At 44.7% G+C, this 17068-nt stretch overlaps 1 protein-coding gene across 1 annotated transcript; it reads right to left on the bottom strand.

The window, feature by feature from the left end:
* Positions 1–34: 34 nt before the first annotated feature.
* On the bottom strand, positions 35–13200 carry TXNDC15 (thioredoxin domain containing 15). The gene is made up of 5 exons (XM_065918578.1): positions 13041–13200; positions 7201–7688; positions 4619–4782; positions 2260–2390; positions 35–762 (listed from the first exon to the last, which is right to left on the bottom strand). Exons 1-5 carry the CDS (start codon positions 13105–13107, stop codon positions 566–568), a joined length of 1047 nt encoding a protein of 348 aa, XP_065774650.1. The 5' UTR covers positions 13108–13200; the 3' UTR covers positions 35–565.
* Between the last annotated feature and the right edge of the window lie 3868 nt (positions 13201–17068).

Below are 17068 nucleotides of genomic sequence, written 5' to 3'. Positions count from 1 at the left end.
AGATCCTTTCAGTGAAAGCAGAGGTCACACACCACAGTATCTGACTCTTTATTTTCCCATCAGCTGCTACTTGTAAGGTCACACCTATTGATCCTAATTATTCTTCCCATAGAAGAACACTTTCCTGCTTACTGATTCTGGGAGAGAAAAGACAAATGAACAGAAGATCAACTTTCTTAGGTGTATACAAGAAATCAACAGTTTTCTAAATCCACAATCTGAAAGTCTTTTTTCTGCCTAAGTAAGCATACTGTCACTCTGTTCATTACTCCACGAGAATACATCTTCACATGTCAAACTGGATTACTCCCTTAAAATGTTCAAGTAGTAAAAACAAGAATGGTGAATTCTACTGAATATGTTTGCATTTGCTTATTATAGGACTAATTAAAACATCAGTTTGTAATTTTTTTTTTACATATTCAACAGTTCAGCAAACACATGATTCTTTCAATCTGACTAAAGTTGTAAGTCAACACTTCACTGGAGAAAATACATGAAGTTGCAGCATTAGTCTCTGAAACAAAGGAGTGAAATTCTTCCCAGCTGTCCTTCGAGTCTGTCACTACTCGGCATGTTCCTGCTCTTGGCCTGGAATCAGCCACCGAATACTCTCAGTTCGAATGGTAGCATACATAATAAAACTGATTAAAAAGAATAAGGAAAATACAAGCAACCAGTCCACACTTTTTATCAAAGTGCTGGGAAGAGGGCCTATTTGGTCGGCTTGAGTTACCACCACATTTTTCTTGGCTTCTATACCTGAAAGAGAAATCAGTTTTGTTTCAAATGAGATAGAAAACACTCCCACTACATATTTTTCTTAAGTATTCTGCATGGCATGCAAAATGATATGGTCTTAAACAGCACAGCTAGTATACCTGGGATGGGCTTCACTTGCCTGTCAGTGTAATTTGTAACTTGCCCTTCTCCCCACCACATCAAAGGAGCAGGAATCCATTCAGCTGTTCAAAGCTAAAACACTAGAATTTCAGTGAACTCACCAGAAAGGCCTTAGTCGTGCATTGTATGAGGTGTCTTTTGTTCTCTTTCAAGACCAAAGTTCAACAACTTAGTAAAGCTATTCTCAGGAGTCTACAGAATGTTGTCACAGGGTGAGTAATGCTAAATTCAAAATGTTTTAAAATAATTTACTGAAAGAATTGTTAGAACAACCAACCAACACTGGGATCAGTGATTACCAAAGTGATTACATAGATTTCACTTATGTTCTAAGTTTTGTGAGAGCACTGAACTTCTCCATATCAATCTAAACGACAAGCAGGGATCCTTTACAAGACGTGGAATAACTAAATACCTGGTAGTTAGTTACTCCCATAAGGTAATTCAGCTCTTTGTTCTGTGTTAGATCTAAGTAATTACATACAGCTAAGAATATATGGAAGGTATATTATAATTTTTATTCACTTCCAATGAATATATTTCAGGAAAAAGTGGGTGCTCATAACTGAGGCACTGAAGCTTTTGAGGAGTGAACTTTCCGATGAAGGAAATTTCCTCACTATTCAGTGCTCATACTTCTACAGCATAAAAATAAGGGCCTGTGTTTCAGCAAATATCCAGGAATTAAAATAGCATCTACACATGAATTAATAAATAGGACTCCATACAACAACAAAAATGAAAAAAACACAACCATACACAACAATGCAGATGAATCCCACAGACATAATGGTGAGTAAAACCAGTCAGACACAGAAGAATCCATACTGTCTGCATTAATTCAAAGGTCAAAAACAAGGAATACTATACTATGAGAGTAGGAGTGAAGATGGTGCTTATCCTTGGGGAGAACAGGAGTGATAGTGCGGAAAAGGGGCTGATAAGGTTCTCTTTCTGAATCTGAGTACTGGTTACTCAAGGTGTTCGCTCTGTGAAAATTCATCACTAGTCACAGGCACTAGTGACTGATGCATATTACTGTGTAAATATTACAATTAAATGAATAATGTATGTAAAAACATATCTACAGGTGTATGGCATGCGAATGTTATCTCAGTAAAGCTGTTACATTTTTCAAAGCTATCTATAATCATATTAATATTACCTAATCATGTTAAGCTTGCCATTGATTGATAGACATTTAACAGGACCACAACATTTCATCAGAAAAGAAGTTTTACATCCCAAAGCCAATCTTGAATCCTTCACTTAAGGGTAATAGCTGATCAAAAGTCACAGAAGGCATATTCTCCAGCAATAAAACGTCGTCTTCTACAGCATATTATTTCTACATACCTGTCTGGTTAAAAATGAAGATTTTCAGTGTTTCCAACGTTCGGTCTGTATGATTAAATCTAGCCATCGGTTTAGCCCCTTGAAATAACAAGATGTTAGGAACAGCCACAGTGCCAAACCTTGTAGAAAGGCTACAAGAGAGAAAACCTGAATTAACAGTGGGCTTCCTCACACAAGTACGGTATCTGAATGGATGGAAATACATGAGAAAGGATCAGATTTCTGTGACCTGTGGAGGCTTCTGCCACTGAAACAACAGGCTGTGGTTGTTTCTGACTGCCTTCCTCATGGGTCAGGGTTGGGGGCATTCCCGTTCTGCTCTCTGACTTGCTTTCTATTACAACGTGGAGCTGCCCCTGACACAGTTAGTCCACTGCTTTTGTTCCTAACAGCCAAAACAGATCAGACCAGAAAATTCCAATGCATGGACAAAACACACTGTATCAATTTACTTGACAGAAGAAACTTCAAACTCTCCAGAATGCTCATTTCCATCTCTCATAAAAGATTCAATTTATGGATAAGCAATTAGGTTAGTGAGTCCGTGCAAAGGAATCTACAATCTAACAAACATGCCAGGAAGATCACAATTAAGCTGGGACAACTCAGAAGTAACACGACCTGAGCAGTACTGTCAACTTCTAGAGAATACTGAGCAGTGGTAGAAGTCAAAATGTTCTGGGTTCAAGCCTGTTCTGCCACTGAACCAGCTGTGTGACCTTTGGGCAGATTATTTAACCTTCCTAAGCCTCAGTTACCCCCACTAATAAAATGGTAATATTGGATAATCAGGATTTTTTTCTTTTGCAAACATGTTGTAACATAAACATTAACATATGAGGCAAATACATGTCCCACAATACAATAAGATAGAGTATCCTCTATTCTTCATAACTGAGGCACCATACCAGGCACTGAGAAGGATGCACAGAGATGAAGAAGCAACAAAAGGGATGATAAAAGCCTGCAGGGAATAGAGGATAGCGTGGAAGCTGGTGTCATAAGCAAAGAGTGCTGAGCAGGTGCTGGGAACTAGCCCTGCTGACTAGGGGGTCAGTGGAGGGCCCGGTCAAAGCTGGACAGTGATTTCAAATGTCCTTCCAATCAGTCTGTAACCTTGGGCCAGGCCACTGAGATCTTTCCCTGAAGCCTTTGTGGGAAATGTGGGGCAGTTTCTTTCTTCATAATCAATTTCAGGTAAACATTATCCAGGTAAACATTATCAGGTAAACAACTGAAAATCAGGGCCTCATTTTCATCACCAACTTGACCATCTTCCAAACTTCCCAAATGTATTCACACACAACTACCATGTGACCTAAGAAGTAGCATCTGACTTACAGCAGGAGAGGAGGACATGGTTTATTAGCTCAGACCCAGTCACAGGGAAAATATTTAACATCTGCACTATGTTCTTTGTAACTTATCTTACTGAACATTCAGAAAAAACAAAATCCCACTGAACAATATGAAAGACTACAAAACAACAGTAAATGTATATCAAAGTCGTAAAATAATACATCAAATTTATTGAATAGCTACTAAGAACATGCATTCAAGAATAAATGTAAGCAAGAAGAAAGAAAGAAGAAAGGAGGGCAAGAAGGAAAGAAAAGAATTTTTTAAAAAAAGGACTTCTCTGGTGGTACATCGGATTATAATCTGTCTGCCAATAACAGGTTCGATCCCTGGTCTGGGAGGATACCACAGCCACAACTACTGAACCCGAGTGCCGTGACTACTGAAGCCTGGGCGCCTAGAGTCAATGCTCCGAGATAAAAGAAACCACTGCAATGAGAAGCCCACACATTGCAACAAAAAGTAGTCCAGGCTCACCACCACTAGAGAAGGCTCACTGCAACTAGAGAAAGCCCACGCACAGCAACAAAGACCCAGCGCAACCAAAATAAATAAATAAAGAGAATAAAAAAGAAAGAAAGAAATCCTTAGCAGACATAAAACAGGGGTGCCAAGGGTTAGGCTACCAGGTTGGGGACCTACGCTGCAGGTGAAAGTCACACAGGAAGAACATACTACGGATGCTAATTTTGCTAATTCAGTCTAGCCAGGACCCTGACACATCGTCTGCCCCCGCCCCTGCCATTAGGCAGAGCCATCTTTAAATTCCACCAGGGGAAGAACAGTCTTTCTTCTTAAGGAGCCTCCAGAAAGTCTCCCTCAGGAATGTGCCAATTCTCACTGCTCACACTGTCTCTCCTTCCCTCAATTCCATCTCAAAGCTCAGGCTCAAGCCCTCCTCTGCTCCTAACTTAACTGATAACGAGCCCCAGGTAACTGTAGTCATCATCTAATGGGATGAGACATAAACCCCACTGAGGAAGATACTAGGGGAAGATACCTGCTGTGCTGGGACGCATCCAGTGCCAAAAAGTGAAGAGCTGGAAACGCCCGGGGCAGAGAATTAAAATGAGGGGCCAAGCTGGCAGAAAATCGGCACCAAGGCGTGTAAAACAGGACTAGAGTGCAGTCACTACCGTTTGGGTTGAGAAAATCCATAAGGTCCTGTGGCAAAAGAAGCAAAAAGTGTTAAAGTCGGCAGTAAAGGATGGGTACTTCTTCTGGAAGGATACTCAAGGGCAGGAAGCACCACGGATGCCAGGGAGAGGAGGTGGGGGCGGCCAGGAGGGAGACAGCGGTGTAGCACCCGAGAACCTTCCGGGGTGGACTCACATGGGTCCACGGATCAGCAGAAAAGTAGCATTAAATGACATGTCACCGACTCTCCTCCAAGGTTTTCCTTTTTTTATGTATATTAATAAAGGATAGCTCATTTACAATGTTGTGTTAATTTCTGTTGTACAGCAAAGTGATTCAGTTATACATACATATATTCCTTGTCATATTCTTTTCCATCATGGCTTATCACAGGATATTGAGTATAACTCCCTATGCTATACGGTAGGACCTTGTTGTTTATCCATCCTATATATAAGTTTGTCCATCCTATACCTGTTAATCCCCCATTCCCAATCCATTCCTCCCCCACTGCCTCCCCCTTGGCAGCCACAGGTGTGTTCTCTATCTGTGAGTCTGTCTCTGTTTTGTAGATAGGTTCATTTGTGTTGTATTTTAGATTCCATGTTTAAGTGATATCATACGGTATTTGTCTCTGTCCTTCACTTAGTATGATAATCTCTAGTTCCATCCACGTTGCTGCAGATGACATTATTTTTTTCTTTTTTATGGCTGATTAATATTCCTGTGTGTGTGTGTGTGTGTGTGTTACATCTTCTTTATCCACTCATCTGTCAGTGGACATTTAGATTGTCTCCACATCTTGGCTACTGTAAACAGTACTGCTATAAACACAAAGGTGCATGTATCTTTCGTTTGTTTTTGGTCACTCAATGTGGCATATGGGATCTTAGTTCCCCAACCAGGGATCAAATACACACCCCCTGCTGTGGAAGCACAAAGTCTTAACTGCTGAGTGCCAGGAAGTCCCAGCTTGAAGTGTGGTTCTGTCTGAATATATGCCCAGGAGTGGGACTGCTGGATCATATGGCAACTCTAACTTTAATCTGATGAGGAACCTCCATATTGTTCTCTATAGTGGCTGCACCAACTTCCATTCCCACTAACAGTGGAGGAGGGTTCCTCCTCTAAGCTTTCTTAAGATTACTATAGAGCAATTTTAATATTTTTCATAATTCTTCAATTCATACACTAAGTACTCACAGGGTACAAACCAATGTCCCAATCTTAGAACTATGCATCTCACACAATCTAACAGAATCATTAAAGCACTGTGGTCTCAAGCCCAAGCTATAATCTCAGCAGAAACAAGTCTATACTAAGCAGTCAGCTCCATGTATTTGGCCAAAGGTTAGTTCAGTCTGAGGGTGCATCATCCCTGCCACCACACCACCTCTGACCACTCAAAGTGCATTCTCCTGGTTATGTATGGAACAGTCACACAACAGGCCACACAGCTGAGCCACAGGCACCGAAGGCAAGGCATGACACCTGCCTTGGAGGGGCGCTCAATGTACTGTATGCACCCTCGTTTAAAACAAGCAATCACATGGAACTTCCCTGGTGGTCCAGTGGCTAAGACTCTGTGGTCCCAGTGCAGGGGGCACAGGTTCAATCCCAGGTCAGGGAACTAGATCCCACACGCCGCAACTAAGAGTTCACATGCTGCAACTAACGATCCTGCAATGAAGACCCCTAGTCTGCAATTGCGACCCCTAGTGCCGCAACCAATGCCCAGCGCAGCCAAATAAATAAGTATTTTTTAAATAATAATAAAATAAGCAACTACAGTTCTCACAGCTAGGATTCTTTTCTTATATAAGCAGCCTGAGTTCATTCTGCTCTCTGGCTTTAACAATCTTGACAGAAAACATCAGTCAGAATCCTGGTATTCTCTTTAGAATCATCATTTATGCAACTAGCTGGAAAGCATGACTGGCCTAGACAAATGTGTCAGCTCTCAGTCCAGAGTAAACACTAGGTTCATACTCTCTGGAGGGAAAAAAAAAAACCTTTCCATCAATATAACAAACTTCTCAGGGACATGACTGGTCCAAACAGTGCTAAATTACAATTTCAGTAACTCAGATATCTCACTTTTATGTCTCCATAATAAATACTTCATTGAGAAGAAAAGTGCTATGATTCTGATACCAAACACCTCCCTGTACACGGGGATTTTTATCACGAGGCTTGGTGGTGAGATTACCCCAAGGATGACTAGGTTTAGGCCACCTAAAAAGCATAGTCAACACTAGTTATATCTCCTCCTTTCCCTACATGTATCACAAAAAGTCAAGTGAATTTTCACCAATGCAGCCACTAAATGCCATCCCACTTACAATATGATGAAGATTATGATTCTGCATGTGAAAGATGACAGAGGATTAAATCATAAAATCAACGTGCAGAAAAGAAGAAAAGTACTAAATATTTTTTTCTTACCTGTGACATATTTAAAATTTTCAGAGTGAAATTTTCTAATCCTGTCACATTTCTCTCCTCACAGTTGACCTTTGGGGATTTCAGACTTTCAGTGGTGTTGGCATCCTCAGTTGGGGTGGGGTCAGATTCCGCCACGTCGGGCTCAGCGTAGTACTCCTCTTCTCTCTCCGAGAAGCTTGCTCCAGCTCTGTCCAGGGAGAAGAGGCTCTCCCGGAGGTTGCACCTCGAGTCCTCCTCCCCTCCGGCCCCGCAGGTGCCGCTGCTGGACTCTGGGCTCAGCTTGTCCTCGGCTTCCCCGGGAATCACTGACAACATCACCATGTGGTTGCCGTCAGCATCCAGCCCCAGCACTGCCTCCGTCTCTTCTGCAGATGGGTCCTGGCCTGCTGGGTCAGGGGAAGGCACCTCCTCACTCATGTACACAGCCCCCACCTGGAATGGGTAAGCAGGCTGCTCCTCTGACCATAAGTGACTTCTTTTCTCTGCAACTAAAACATGCCAGCATGTTCACAGTCATATTTGACTTCAAAATAAATGAATCCCAAAGAATCACAGTTCTCAAATATGAAAAATTTCTCCTCCAGAGTAAAAAGTTACCTTCCTGTTAAACTATCAAGAGAGCCACCCATCATTCTCCAGGTCATGAAGAAGATCACAAGGGGGTACTAGATTAATGAATGCCCAGAAGTGGACCAACACACAGCTTCACATGAAACCTGCAGCTTGCCATGTGGATTACAAGCAAAAACATTCCACTTCAGACATCCAATTAGGAAAATACAATACAAACTCTTTAACAATTTAATTTGTTTGATGAGACTATCCAAGAAAATAATGATGGCTTTATGGAAGATTCTCCAGTGGTCATGTACAGGTGTGAGAGTTGGACCGTAAGAAGGCAGAATGCCAAGAACTGATGCCTTTGAACTGTGGTGCTGGAGAAGACTCCTGAAAGTCCCTTGGACAGGAAGGAGATCAAACCAGTCAGTCTTAAGGGAGATCAACCCTGAATATTCACTGGAAAGACTGATGCTGAAGCTCCAGTATTCTGGTCATCTGATGCACACAGATGACTCATTGGAAAAGTCCCTGAAGCTAGAAAAGATTGAGGGCAAGAGAAGAGGGTGTCAGAGGATGAAGACGGCTGGATGGCATCATGGATGCAATGGACGTGAACTTCAGCAAACTCCAGGAGGTAGTGAGGGACAGGGAGGCCTCGCATGCTGCAGTCCATGGGGTCGCAAAGAGTCAGACATAACTGGGCAACTGAACAATATGGAAGATTCTACTGTGGTGAAGCATCTTTGCACCCATTATATCAGCTCTGAGAGATGGACGGGATGAAGGCTACCAAGTCAACTTAACAGATGACTGAGCTGAAGTACAAGAGGTTCAGCGCGATGCACAATGGCACAAAGCAGTAAGCAACAGGAGCGAAGTCTTGCAACTACTGCTCCAGAGCGGGCCTGACCTCCCTGCAAGATACCTCAGAGGGCTGCCAGGCCACACTGCCTGAGGAACACCACTACAGCTAGCAGCAGCTCTTTCTGGGGTGGCCTCCACCACTGGCCTCTGCTTTCCTGCCTGCTGCCCTTGGGCTACAGCCCACAGGAGTGCTTAAAGATGTGCCCAGCTGGGACAGGAGCCAGAGGAGGCTTTCCTCTCACTCAGGAGCCACTAGATGGGGCTTGAGCCAAAGGTTTGGGTAAGGGAGGAGTCCGAGGCAGTCTCACACATCCTTACAGCAAGCTCCACTCACCTCTGTAATAATGACTCTGGCCCTCCACCTCTCATGACCTCAACAACAACTGCCAGACTCTGGGTAAGGAATGAGTGCAGCTGCACCCGGACGAGCCCACCATATGGCTGGGAAGCCAGCAGCTATGGCAGGAGTCCTGCACGCAAAAGAGCGTGTCTACCAGAGTGTGAATGACCAACTGGCTTCAAAGCTGGGGAGGGGTCTGGGAGCTTCCTAAGGCACGCACGATGTATAATATCTCAAAGAACAATTTCCACAGATGTCTGCAGACTCACTCGGCAATTCAATAACACTCTCCGGGAATTCATTTCAGGCTAAGTGGAAAAACAGAAACCAGATTTACTCTCCCTCCTGAAACAACTGCCAAAACAGCCAAATATGTGCAACAACAGCTTCAGGAGACTGAGACAGGGAAGGACAGTCGCCACTGAAAACACAGGAAACAGGCGAGAAGATCCTACAACAGCTCCAGCTTACTGCCTGGGGAGTTCCTGCCTTGACTCAGTTGAGATGGAGGGTCCAGAAAGACTAGGAAAGCCAGAGCCTGCACAACAGAACCCTGGAGATGGGAGAGCTGCAGAAAGGGCACTCCAGTCATCTGTGGAGGGGCCTCCTTGAGTGTACTGGTCAGCATATGCATGTAAGTAAACTACCCCAAACCAAGGAAAGAACCACTCAAAAGGTTTAGAGATAACAGTTACCCAATACACACAGAGAACTGGGAGTAGGGCCTGTCCCCACCCACTACACTGCAAAACCTCATAAGTCACAGACCCCTGGGGAGAGTGCACAAAACGGACTTGCTTTGGTGCGTGCATGTTGAATTGTCAAGTTGTGGCCAACTTTTTTCGACCTCATCTACTGCAGTCCTCCAGGTTCCTCTATCCATGGAATTTTCCAGGCAAGCATACTGGAGTGGTTGCCATTTCTTCCTTCAGGGGATCTTCCTGACCCAGGGATCTCTTCCTGATCTGGAGACTGAACCCACATCTCTTGCATTGGCAGGAGGATTAGTAGGGCCCAATTTCCCCTAAAGTAAATACAGTTCTGCTCTCATCTAGCAAACCTGAAAAGAGAATCAAACTGTGTTCAAATAAGTGGATATTTGAACAAAGCTCAAGAGTATTTATAAGAATAGTAAAATACCTAGCACTCAACAAACTAAAAATTTACATCTGGCATCCAGTTGAAGATTACCAGGCATGCAAAGAAGGAGGGAAATTCTCCTCATTATCCATAATGAGAATAATCAAACCTGACCCAGAACTTGCATGGGTGTCAGAATTGTTAGACAAGGCTATTAAAACAGCAACTGCATTACATGTTTAAAAAGTAGATGCAGAGAACACAAGATATAAAAAAAAAAAAAACAGATCAAAATGTAAGTCAAAACCACAATGAAATAGCACCTCATACATGTTAGACTGGCTATTATCAAAAAGACAAGAAATGACAAATGCTGACAAGGGTGTGGACAAAGGGGAGCCCTCATGCACTGTCAATGGGAATGTAAATTGGTGCAGCCTCTATGGAAAACAGTAAGGAGGTTCCTCAAAAAATAAAAAATAGAACTACCATGTGATTCAGCAATTCCACTTCTGGATATTTATCCAAAGAAAATAGAAACACTCACTCAAAAAGGTATATACACCCCCATGTTCACTGCAGCATTATTTACAAAAGCCAAGACAGGAAAGCAATCAATGAACGAATGGATAAAGAAAATGTGATATATACAGCACACATACTAACATTAATATGTTAATATCACATTAATAACATATTAATGTGATATTATATTTGTGTATATATATCACATTATTCAGCCATTTAAAAAAAGGAAATCTTGCCATTTGCAATAACATGGATGAACCTCCTTGAGGGCATTATGCTAAGTAAAATAAATCAGAGAAAAACAAATACTGTATGATCTTTCTTACATGTGGCATCTATCAATGTATAAATATACACAATTCTTTCTGAAAATCTAGCTCTGAAAAGGAAAAGAAAGAGCAGGTAGTTGTTATGGGCAGGTAGGGGGCTAAAGGACAGGATTTGGTTTTTAGGACATAAGATAAATTTAAGGACATAAAACTGACGGGAAAACAGATAAGCAGGGAGAGATGACAGGTTAGATAGAGCAGAGTACAGGGTTTGGGAAGCAAGGCAGGTCCTGACAGAAGTGGGTCAAGCACTGTTTTGACTATGACCTAGGGAAGGGGGTGGGTGCCTGGACAGGGAGTTATGCCAAGATGGTGGGGATGGCAGTCTTTCTGTAGCCTTGCGTTGATAAATATGTACTGCATGTGTAATCAGAAGTCAAACTCAACATGATTACTGGATTGTTCTTAAGATGAGAGCAGGAGATGAAGCCAGAGAGGCTAAAAGTCTGGAGACGAACAAAAGGTGGCAGACTGGGGAGCCAACCCCACTCTCAAATGCACCAGCTCTGTAGAGATCTGCTCTCTGTGAACCTAACCAACATTCCAGGCCCCCTAAAGCAAATGGAGAGCCAACATCCTGAAAGAATCTCCAGAGATAAAAATCAGGGCACAAAAAAGAATCTGGTGCTCCTGATCGCCTTCATATACAACTAGATAAATTTCCCTTACAGAAAATCAAAAGGAAGTCTGAGTGATGCAAAGAGTTAGAACTTTGAGTCAGAATAAGAGAAAACAGAAACTGTCATGTGACGTCTCTCCCCAAAGTCATCATGGGTTTTGGATTTGAGTATTTTTTCTTTTCCTTTTTTTCTCCTTTATGACCTTAAGGACATTGGAAATACCCAGTGAACTCTCCACCATTGATGTAACCCTACGGACTCTGCAGCTGTTGGTGGTATGGTTATACAATTTTTGTGATAGGGAAACAAGTTCTTTTGAATAAAAATAACAAATGATGCTCAAAAAGCGCTAAGGATACTGCCTGGCATACAATGAGTGTTTTCATTACTTTTCATCACTCAGCAAGCCGGCTGCCTTGCCTCTTTCCAGGACACTGTTGCAAAAGGAAGGCCCTGCATACTTCTGATGCATGCGCACTAAGTCGCTTCAGTCGTGTCCTACTCTTTGCGACCCCATGGGCTGTAGCCCGCCAGGCTCCTCTGTCCATGGGGTTCTCCAGGCAAGAATACTGGAGTAGATTGCCATGCCCTCCTCCAGGGGATCTTCCCCACCCAGGGATCAAACCTGCATCTCTTCTGTCTCCTGCATTGACAGGCATGTTCTTTAACACTAGCGCTACCTGGGAAGCCCGCGTATTTCTGGTAAATTCTGAATAACAAGCAAGTTCAAAAGGTCTGGACTTTAACAGAGCTGTGAGGAGTGGGGAGAAAGAGCAATGAGACGAAGTCCCAGCCATGCCTCCAGGTGGCTGCCTTCCCCCACGGAGGAGGGCCTAAGAGCAAAATCTGGCAAGCAGCGGGTCACCCGGGGTGTCTGCTGTGCTGTTGCCATCTATCCTTCACACAGGCACCTGAGCAAGAATGACCTTCTTAAGAAAGTGGTCCAGCAGGGTGCAAAGTAAATCGTGGGCTTTGCAGTGAGAGATACAGGCTCTGCCAATTACCAGAAGCACAAATGTAGGCAGATTACGTCGCCTCTCTGAGCTCAGCATCTTCATCAGCAAAACAGGGATACTCAGAACATATCTCGGTGGGAAGACAAGGAGAACGTGACAGAAAGTACTATGCACAGTTCCTGGCTCCTACTGAGGGCACGGTTGTTGTTGATCAGTCGCTAAGCCGTGTCCGACTCTGCGCCACGGTCCAGGTCGGCTACTCGTTATGACTGTCATTAATAATAAAGTGCTCAGCGCATGCGGGTACGCCTCAGTAAGCGCTAATACACGCTCGGGGCATCCCGCCCCAGCGCCTCCCACCCCGGACCGCGAGCCGGGACCACCGGGGGAAAGAGGTCGGGACGACGTAGAGAGAGGCGCTCTAGAGGGCGCCAGGAAGAGGCGAGGCGCGCAGATCCGGGCCTTCGCGCAGACGAAAGAGCGTCGCCCAGGTAGACCACCTTGCCGGTCATTTCACGCACAGCCTCCCGCGCCGCCGCCCACGGCCCCGGCCTGTACTCACTCTCCTCGGCGCGGGCAGGAGACCCCAGCACCCACAGCAGAACCTGCCACCAGCCTAGGAGCCGCATGGTGCGCGGCGGGCACCGGCCGGTACTCCCAGGCCGAAGGGCAACAGGCGCACAGCGACGCGAGTCGCGCTCCGCGGCGGAGGAAGGCTGGGGGAGGAAGGCTGGGGGAGGAGAGGCCGGGAGCGCGGGCGCGGCCCCGCGCCGCCATCTTGGCAGCTGGCAGCGGCCGAGGGCGCCATCTTGGAGTCGGGCGGCCAGCTCTGGCTCCTGGGCTCTGGCTTGCGCCGTGGGGCTCCGGGCTGTTTTCTATATTGCCTGACCCTGGTGCGGCCTGGCGGCTGGCAGCACACCCTGCGCCCCTGCCTAGCACTTCCTTCTCGGGCCAGAAAGGCCCAGAAGTCTCCTGTTGGAGCGCTCATGGAAGTTCAGATCTCCAGCTACACTTCCCAGGTTGCCACATAAAACACAGGATGTCTATTTAAAAATTTCACATAAACAACGAATGAGTTTTTTCACTGTTAAGAGACCGACCATTGCTAGGCTGCCCTAGTTTTGCTACAGTAAATTTTCTAGTGGGTCCAGAAGGTGCTGGGACAATGGACAACAGGGGTGGAAGAGCCCACATTTGTAAACTAGATCACTGCGGTCATCATTTGGAATAACAACCTTACACCCAACAGTGTAGTAGCAAAGATTTTCGTTAATTTCTTGTCTCCTGTAACCTTGGGCTTCCCTGGTGGCTCAGGGGTAAAGAATCCACCTGCCAATGCAGGAGACTCCAGTTCCATCCCTGCTTCAGGGAGATCCCCTGGAGAAGGGAATGGCAACCCACTCCAGTATTCTTGACTGGGAATGCCTATGAACAGAGGAGCCAGGAGGGCTATAGTCATGGGGTGGCAAAGAGTAGGATAGACTTAGCAACTAACAACAACACACCCTCCTTACTGGATTTGAAGGTGCATGAAAAGCCAATGGGACAGAGGATTAGAAGAATTTAGGATTAATGAAAAGGAGGCTGATTTGGCTCATCCACACACTTTTTCCTCTTTATTATGTCCTATTCCCCTCTCTGTGTTTGTGTTTTGGCTGTTTGTTTGGACACATGCACTTCCAGATGTTAGACTTGTTTTACGGTAAATGCTATCTGTGATGACAATTCCATATATACAGCCAGCAGGACAGAATGTATATTTGACTGTCTCACCGCCAGGTGGCACATGCACTTATTTTCAGTGAGAGGTTAAAACATTGAGGTTTAAAACAGGTTTTACTTTCATTTCCTACGAGGTAAAAAAGTTTGACATCACTTTCTTTGGCTGAACTCTATGCACCAACACCATACATCCTGGGGGTTTACACAAGAGACTGATAATATTTGGAATTGTTGGGACATCCCTTGTGGTCCAGTGGCTAAAACTCCAGGCTCCCAATGCAGGGATCCCTGGTCAGGGAACTACATCACACATGCCACAACTAAGACCCGATGCAGCCAAACAAATATTTTTAAAAGAAAGGAGAAATTGTAACTCACAGCTACACACCTGCACTCACAGTGTTTTGTGTAGTGTAAGGGAGAGAAGGCGGGGTTTGGAAAAAGACCGAGACTGGCACTTTACAGGAACAGGTCAGATCACCTTTAATGAGGGGAGAAGGGGCAGCAGTCAGATTAGTGAGCTGCTGTACTAACCCAAGAAAGCCTGTTCTTCTCCAAGGTTGTTCGGAGTAGTTATCTCTTAAACAGCGGGGGCAAGGAATTCTGGGGATGGCCAGAGGCTGGACCGGCTGGGAGCTGGGCATAATCTATCTTAATGTCCATTTTTTTTCTTCAGGTGAGAGAGTTCTTTGTTTTGCATAGAATGGTGGGGAGGACCCAGAGGGGAGTTTTAACTCCAGGCTATTTTGAGCCATGTAACTTTCCTTCATTTTGTCCCTGTTGATGTGTGGTTAGTCACTCAGTCGTTTCCAACTCATTGCAACCCCATGGATGATAACCCGCCAGGCTCCTCTGTCCATGGGGATACTCCAGCCAAGAATACTGGAGTGGGTTGCCATGCCCACCTCCAGGGGATCTTCACAACTCAGGGACTGAACCCAGGTCTCCCGCATTGCAGGCAGATTCTTTACCATCTGAGTCACCATGGAAGCCCATCCCCCTTGATGGGTTTGCCTAAATTATTTTAGTCTGGTGAGTCATGAGGACCTCTTTCTCTTTCTGCCCTCCCCCTCTCTTTCATCAACAGACAAGTATTTGCTTTCATTTCGATTACCACGAAGAAGGCTGAGCCCCCAAGAATTGATGCTTTCGAACTGTGGTGCTGGAGAAGGCTCTTGAGAATCCCTTGTACTGCAAGATCAAACCAGTCAATCCTAAAGGAAAGGACTGATGCTGAAGTTGAAGCTCCAGTACTTTGGCCATCTGATGTGAAGAGCCAACTCATTGGAAAAGATCATGATGCTGGGAATGATTGAGGGCAGAAGGAGAAGGGGCAACAGACGAAGAGACAGTTGGATGGCATCATCGATTCAGTGGATGTGAGTTTGAACATACTCCAGGAGATAGTGAAGGACAGGAAAGCCTGGTGTGCTGAAGTCCATGGGGTCACAAAGAGTTGGACATGAGTTAGCAACTGAACGACAAGATCACTATGGCAAAGCGTATTTTCTAAAGATTGCCACAAAAATATTCCTCATCCCACATGCTGTTGTGCAAAGCAGTTTTGCCACTGCCCCATCAATTTTTGCTGTTGTTTGGAGAAGGAAATGGCAACCCACTCTAGTACTCTTGCCTGGAGAATCCCATGGAGGGAGCAGCCTGGTAGGCTACAGTCCATGGGGTCGAAGAGTCGGACATGACTGAGCAACTTCACTTCACTTCACTTCACTCTCTAAGTCACGTCTTACTCTTTTGCAACCTCAAGGACTGAAGCCCGCCAGGATCCTCTGTCCGTGGGATTTCCCAGACAAGAATACTGGAGTGGGTTGCCATTTCCTTCTGCAGGGGATCTTCCTGATCCAGGGATTGAACCCACATCTCCTACATTGGCAGGTGGGTTCTTTACCACTAAGCCACCAAGGAAACCCACCCCATCAACAAGTAGAACCTAATTCCCCTCCCCTTGAATCTGAGTGGGCTCGTGATTCACATATAACCAAGAGAATGTGGCAGTTTATGAAATGATCCTGTATGACTTCTGAAGCTACACAACTTTCTCCTTTTTTTTCTGGAAGCTTTCACAGGTGAACCCGAGCCACTGAGTAAGTGGACGGACTGTCCTGAGGCTGCTGTGCTCTGAGGAAGTCCCAGGCAGCTTGCATACAGAAGCCGTGACAGTTCATGAAGAGAGATGCCCACCACCACCAGCTGATCCCAGCCCCACTCTGTTCCAGCTTTGGCCACCAGTGGATTACTACTGCCTGAGAGACTATAGCCAGAGATATACAGCTTGAGCTGTTTCCAAATTCCTGACCCACTGAAACAGAGATTTTAAAATTGTTTTAAGTCACTAAGTTTTGGTGATTTTTTTTTTTTTTTGGCCGCACTGTGCAGCATACAGGATCTTAGTTCCCTAACCTGGCATGGAACCTGTGCCCCCTGCAATGTAAGCATGTAACCCTAACCGTGGAACCGCCAGGGAATTTCCTGGGTGATTTTTAAAAATAGAATAGATAATTGGATCATGTTATTTTATAATGTAATACCTTTCATCTGAAGAGAATATTTAATAAATCAGTACTTTGGGCATGTATTCACAAGCTCCTTTCCTGCTTTATCATTTTGATGTTGTATTTTGATGGACTTAAGATGACCCAATGTATTCATTATTATTTCATCAATACTGGATATTCTATGCAGTTATAACAAAAGGAGATTAAACTGAGCTCCTTCAATAATTAAGTAGCCTCCCAAGATACACAAGAGGGTTATGTCCTGAAGCACAGGTTAGATCAGCCAATGTATATTAGTTAAGGAAACTCTTTTTTAAAAGAGGGAAAAAAAAGGACTTGCCTGGTGCTCCAGTGG

The sequence above is a fragment of the Muntiacus reevesi genome, chromosome 1 (genome assembly GCF_963930625.1).
Source record: "Muntiacus reevesi chromosome 1, mMunRee1.1, whole genome shotgun sequence".
In the NCBI taxonomy this organism is placed as follows: domain Eukaryota; kingdom Metazoa; phylum Chordata; class Mammalia; order Artiodactyla; family Cervidae; genus Muntiacus; species Muntiacus reevesi.
Note: the sequence above shows the minus strand (reverse complement) of the source record. Positions and strands in the feature narration are given on the sequence as shown.